The sequence below is a fragment of the Eufriesea mexicana genome, unplaced genomic scaffold (genome assembly GCF_001483705.2).
Source record: "Eufriesea mexicana isolate 0111107269 unplaced genomic scaffold, ASM148370v2 scaffold4954, whole genome shotgun sequence".
In the NCBI taxonomy this organism is placed as follows: Eukaryota; Metazoa; Arthropoda; class Insecta; order Hymenoptera; family Apidae; genus Eufriesea; species Eufriesea mexicana.
Window position 1 is genome coordinate 450,820 of NW_016912911.1, and position 6,637 is coordinate 457,456.

The 6,637-nt window shown below is 43.8% G+C and overlaps 2 protein-coding genes across 2 annotated transcripts; both read left to right on the forward strand.

The window, feature by feature from the left end:
* The first annotated feature begins 897 nt into the window (after window positions 1–897).
* LOC108551690 (putative uncharacterized protein DDB_G0282133) lies at window positions 898–4,026 on the forward strand. The gene is made up of 6 exons (XM_017905938.1): window positions 898–1,653; window positions 1,770–2,150; window positions 2,243–2,662; window positions 2,778–3,191; window positions 3,253–3,387; window positions 3,589–4,026. Exons 1-6 carry the CDS (start codon window positions 898–900, stop codon window positions 4,024–4,026), a joined length of 2,544 nt encoding a protein of 847 aa, XP_017761427.1.
* A 129-nt stretch (window positions 4,027–4,155) lies between these two features.
* Window positions 4,156–4,710, forward strand: LOC108551691 (cell wall protein DAN4-like; the record flags this gene model as incomplete). The annotated part of the gene is made up of 2 exons (XM_017905939.1): window positions 4,156–4,518; window positions 4,591–4,710. Coding segments are annotated over 2 exons (483 nt in total), but the record flags the coding sequence as incomplete, so codon positions are not given.
* Window positions 4,711–6,637: the final 1,927 nt, after the last annotated feature.

The window sequence follows — 6,637 nt, forward strand, 5'->3', positions numbered from 1 at the left end:
CCTCAACATCCTCGTCATCGTTGGCATCACCGACATCGGCCACGCCCTCGACATTTTCGACATCCGCGGCATGCGCGGCATCGCCGACATTCACGACATCCTCGACATGTGCGACTAGGTTGACACCACCGAGATGCTCGTCAGGCTTGACGACCATGACATTCGCGACACCCTCTATATCCGTAACATCCGTGACATTCCCGACGTCCTCGACAACCACGACATCATCCACGGCACCATTGACATCCGCAACAGCCTTGATATCTGAGGCATCATCGACATCCGCGACATCCTCGACATACGCAACATAACCGTTATCCGCGACATCATCGCCATCCTCGCCATCCTCGACATCGCCGATATCCTGCACACGAGAGGCTGCATCCACGACAACACGAACATCCTCGATAACCTCATCGGTCTCAACAATCCCAACGTCGTCATTATAGACATCGACAGCAATAGCAATCGCAACAACGACATCGACATCGAGAGCAACAGCGACACCGATATCGGCATCGATATTTATATCACTAGCATTGGTGAACATAAATATCGATATGAACATCCTCGACATCAACAATATCGACACAAATGCTCCCAATGATACCAATACTAACATAGACGTCGACATCGCCAACGACATTAACTTCAACATGAACAGCAACAGCAACGGAGAAATCGACAACATCGTCATAAACGCTTAGGTCAGTATAAACATTAATATCAACCTCCTCAACAATATCAATATCAATGTCGAATTCAACACTGCCAGCAGCATCAACTTTGACATATATACCGATATCAAATCGATATTATTATCAATATGAACATAAACATCTATACCGACATCCAATGCATCGCCAATAATGACATCGACATGGCATATATATCGATATGAATATAAATACAACTATCAGCATTCAGAACGTCATCAAATTAGACAGTGATATCTACAGCACCAGCAATATCGACATCGATATCGATATTAATACCAATATGAAGATAACCATCAATACCAGTATCCTCAACAACATCAATGTCGACATCGACATCGACATCGACATCGACGTGCGCATTGCCATAGGTATTGATATCAACAGCAATATCACTATCAACATACGCAACGTCGTCAACATCGATAATGATAACGACAGCAGCAGCAACATCGGCATCGATATCGATATTAATATCAGTGTGAATATAAACATCAATACCAACATACTCAGCACAATCAATATCGACATCGACGTTGATACCAACATCAACATCATCATTGATATCAGTATCAGTATCAGCATACTCAACATCACTAATATCGAGAATGGCAGCAACAGCAACAGCAACGTCAACAACCTCAACTCCTTCTATATCATCAATATCGAGAGCAACAGTAACTTCGACATCGATAATCAGATTAATATCAATATATGTAGCAATATCAACATCACCCACTTCGACCTTAACATGGATATCAATAACAACATCAATATTGATGGCAATCTTAACGTCGATATCGACAGCAACATCATCAATACCGATATCAACATCCCCAATATTATCAATACACACATCGCCATCGTCATCGACGTAGACGTTGATATCAACCACAACAGTGTATCGACAGCAACATTGTCATCGACGAAGAAATCGGTATAACTATAAACATCAATACCAATATCAACATCACCGATATCGACACCGATATCTACAATAGCCGCGACAGCACACCATCGACACACGCGATATCCTCTACACACCGATAACAGCATATCGACAGCAACATCGACATCGACAACGATATCGATATAAATATAAATTTCAATATCAGTATCAACATCATCAATATCGAGATAGGTATCAACAGTAGCAGCAACAGCATAACCTCAAATTCCACGACATCCGCGACATCCTCAACATACTTGACATCCCCGACATCCTTGACATCCGCGACAACCTCGACCTCCTCAACATCCGCGACATCCTCGTCATCCTCTACATACGCGACACGCTCGACAACCTTGACATCCTCGACATCCGCGTCATCGACGACATCCACGACATCCTCGACATCCGCGACATCCTCGACAACCGCGACATACGCGACATCACCGACATGCGGGACTTCCACGAATTCCTCGATATCCGAGGCAACATCAACAGCAACATAAACATTCTTGACATACTAGACGGTCTCAACATTCCCAACATCATGAATATCGACATTAATATCAACAGCAAGATCGACATTGACGTAGAAGTCGATATTAGTATCAATGTGAATATAAGCAACAATACAAATATCTTCAACACCGTCAATATCGACATCGACATCCGCATCTATACCAGTGTCAATACCAACACCCTCAACATCACTAATATCGAGAACGACAGCAGCAGCAACGGCAACATCAACATCCTGAACATCTTCTTTGTCATAAGTATCGACAGAAACAGTAACGTCGATAACTATATCCGTATTAATATCAATATAAGTGGCAATATCAACATCATCAACATCTACGTTGACGTTGATATAAGAAACAACGTCCATATCGGTGGTAACATTAACATCAACATCGACACTATCATCATCTGCTCTGGTATCAACATGCCCAATATTACTAGTACCCGCATTGTCATCATCCACGTAGACATTGACGTCAGCTACAACAGCACTTCGAGTGCACCATTGACATTGACAAAGATATCGATATAAATATAAATATTTATATCAATTTCAACATCATGTATACGGGCACCGATGTCTGCAACAGCAGCAACAGCTCATAGTCGATACCCGCTGTTTCCTCGACATCGCCGACGAAAGCGACTTCGTCGGCATTCTCGACATTCGGGACAAACCTGACATCATCGACTTCCTCTATATCCTCTACATCCATGGCATCCGCGAAGTACGCGACATCCGCGACATGCGCGACATGCGCGACAACTTCGACATCCGCGACGGCCGCGACATCATCGACAACCTCGATATCCTCTACATCAACGGCACCACAGGAATCCGCGGCATCCTCGACATCAGGGACTCCCGCGACATATGGTGCAACAACAACAACAAAAACATCCTCTACATACTCAACGGCCTCAACATTCTGAACATCATCAACAACGACATTGACTGCAGCAGCAGCAGTAGCATCGACATCGATATCGATATTGATATCAATGTGAATATAAACATAAATACCAACATCCTCATCGTCTCCAACATCGACATTGTCGTCGACATCAACATCGACAACCCCATCGACATCAGTATCACAATCAACATCCTCAACATCATTAATATCGAGAACGGCAGCTACAGCAACAGCAACAACAACATCCTCAGCATCCTCTGTACCATCAATATCGACAGCAACAGTAACGCCAATATCGATATCAGCATTAATATTCACATAAGTAGCAATATCATCCTCATCCACATCGACATTGACATTGATATCTATAACGACATCAATATCGGTGGCAATATTGACATCGACTTCGACATTAAAATCATCAATATCGGTATCGACATCCCTAATATTATCAATACCCACATCGTCATCGTCATTGACGTAGACATTGCAACAGGTACAACAGCATATCGACAGCAAGATTGACATCGATGAAGATATGGATGTAAATAAGAACATCTATATCAATATCAACATCTCGAATATCGACACCGATGTCTGCAATAACAGCAACTGGACATCCTCGACACCCTCGACAACACCGACATCAGCGACACAGCCGACGTCCTCGACAACCGCGACACATTCGACATCCTCGACATCCGCGGGATCGTCGACATCCTCGACATCCTCGACATCATTCAAATACGCGAAATCCCCGACATCCGCAACATTCGCGACCTCCTCGATATCCACGACGTGCTCGATATCCTCGACATTCGCGACATCCTTGGCATCTGCGACAACATTGTCATCCGCGACATCACCACATCCACGATATCCTCGACGTCCTCGACATCATCGGCATCTTGGTGATCCGTAACATCCTTAAAATCCGAGACATCGCCGACAACCTTGACAATCGCGACATCCTTGCCAACCGTGGCATTCTCGACGCGCTACTTACCCAACATCCTCTACAACCGCAACATCCGCGAAATCGCCGACATTCTCGGCATCCACGACAACCTTGACATCCGTGACATACTCGACATCCGCGACATATTCGACATCACCGACATCTGCAACACCGTTGGCATCACAAACATCACCGACATCCTTGACATTCTCGACATCCGCGGCATCCTCGACATACTTGATATCACCGACATCCTTGACATCCTCGACATCACCGACATATTCGATATCCGCGACATCCGCGACACCACCGACATCCTCGACATCATCGACATCCGCGACATCACCGACATCCGCGACATACTCGACATCCGCGACATCCTCGACATCCTCGACATCCCCGACATCCACGACATCTCCGACATCACCGACATCCCAGACATCCTCGACATCACCAGCATCCGCGCAATCCACGACATATTCGAGATCCGCGATATCATCGACGTCCTCGACATAATCGACATCCTCAACGTCCTCGACAACCGCGACATCCGCGACATCACCGACATGGGCGACTTCCCTGGCACCTGCGACATCCTCGACGTCTACGAATTCCTCGATATCCGAGGGTACATCAGCAACAACATAAACATTCTTGACATACTAAACGGTCTCAACATTCCCAACATCATGAATATCGGCATTAATATCAACAGCAGTAACGACGTCGACGTAGATGTCGATATTAACACCAATGTGAATATAAACATCAATACCAACATCCTTAGCATCATCAATATCAACACCGACATCGACATCAACACCGACATCATCATCGATATCAGTACCAATATCAGTATTCTCAAGATCCTTAATATCGAGAATGACAGCTACAGCAACGGCAACATCATCATCCTCGACATCCTCGGCATCTCCGGCACGCTCGACACAACCGATATCCGCCACATAACCGGCAACCTTGAAATACGCAATATCCTCGGTATCCTAGGCAACATCTTCTTCAACATAAACATCCTCGGTACTCTCATAGGTCTCAACATTCTCAGAATCATCAATGTAGATATCGACAGCGATAGCGGACGCAACAACGCCGTCGACATTGACAAAACCAGCGACACTGATATCGACATCGGTATTTGCATCACTATCAATTGTGAAAATAAATATCGATATCAGCATGCTCTACATCAACAATATCGACGTAAATGTTCCCAATAATATCAATAGTATCATTGACGTCGTCATCGCCAACGACATTAACATAAACGTGAACAGCAATAGCAACAGAGAAATCGACAACAGTATCGATATCGATATAAACATCAATGTGAATATGAACATAAGTATCAACATCGTCAACGACATCAATATCGACGCCGACTTCAAAATCGACGACAACATCAGCATTGTCATATACATCGATATCGATGTCGATATTAATATCAATCTGAATATAGAGGTCAATACCTAGATTAACAAAATCGCCAATAACGACATCGTCATCGGCATAGATATCGATATGGGTATAAATATTACTATCAACATCCTGAACACCAACAACATCGACAAGGGTACCAACAGCAACAGCTACATCGACATCGATATCAAAATCGATGTTGGTAGCAATGTCCTGAACACCATAAATATCGACCCTGACATCAACGGCGTCAGCAACATCGACATCGATATCGTCATAAATATCAATATGAATATAAACATCAATACCAATATCTTCAACACCATCAATATCGACATCGACATCGAAATGCTCATTGGCATAGATATCGATATCAAGAGCAATAACACTATCAACATACTCAACACCATCACATCGATTTTGATAGCAACGGCAGCAGCAATATCGACATCGATACCGATATGAGTATCAACGTGAATGTAAACATCAATACCAACATCTACAACATCATCAATACCGACATCGACGTCGACATCAACATCGACATCGCCATCTATGCCAGTGTCAATACCAACATCCTCAGCATCACTAATATCGAGAACGACGGCAGCAGCAACGACAACATCAACATCCTCAACATCTTCTTTGCCATCAATATCGACAGCAACAGTAACGTCGATATCGATATCCGTAATAATATCAATATAAGTAGCAATATCAACATCATCAACATCGACGTTGACATTGATATCAAAAACAACGTCCATATCGATGGCAACATTAACATCGAAAACGACACTATCATCATCTGTACTGGTATCAACATGCCCGATATTATTAATACGCGCATCGTCATCGTCATCCACGTAGACATTGACGTCAGCTACAAAAGCATATCGAGGGCACCATTGACATCGACAAAGATATCGATATAAATATAAACATTTATATCAATTTCAACATCATGTATATCGGCACCGATATCTGCAATAGCAGCAACAGCACATCCTCCACACCCGCTATTTCCTCGACATCACCGACATAAGCCGGCATCATCGACATTCGCGACATTCGCGAAAACCCCCACATCCTCGACATACACGACACACTCGATATCCTCGACATCCTTGGCATCCGC

Excerpts from the sequence above, each read along its gene's own strand:
- LOC108551690 (XM_017905938.1), top strand. The coding sequence starts at position 898 with ATGAATATAAATACAACTATCAGCATTCAGAACGTCATCAAATTAGAC. Across the intron at positions 2,151-2,242 it reads CGAATTCCTCGATATCCGAG|ATCGACATTGACGTAGAAGT; the intron begins GCAACATCAACA and ends ATCAACAGCAAG. Across the intron at positions 2,663-2,777 it reads TCATCCACGTAGACATTGAC|CAGCAACAGCTCATAGTCGA; the intron begins GTCAGCTACAAC and ends TGTCTGCAACAG.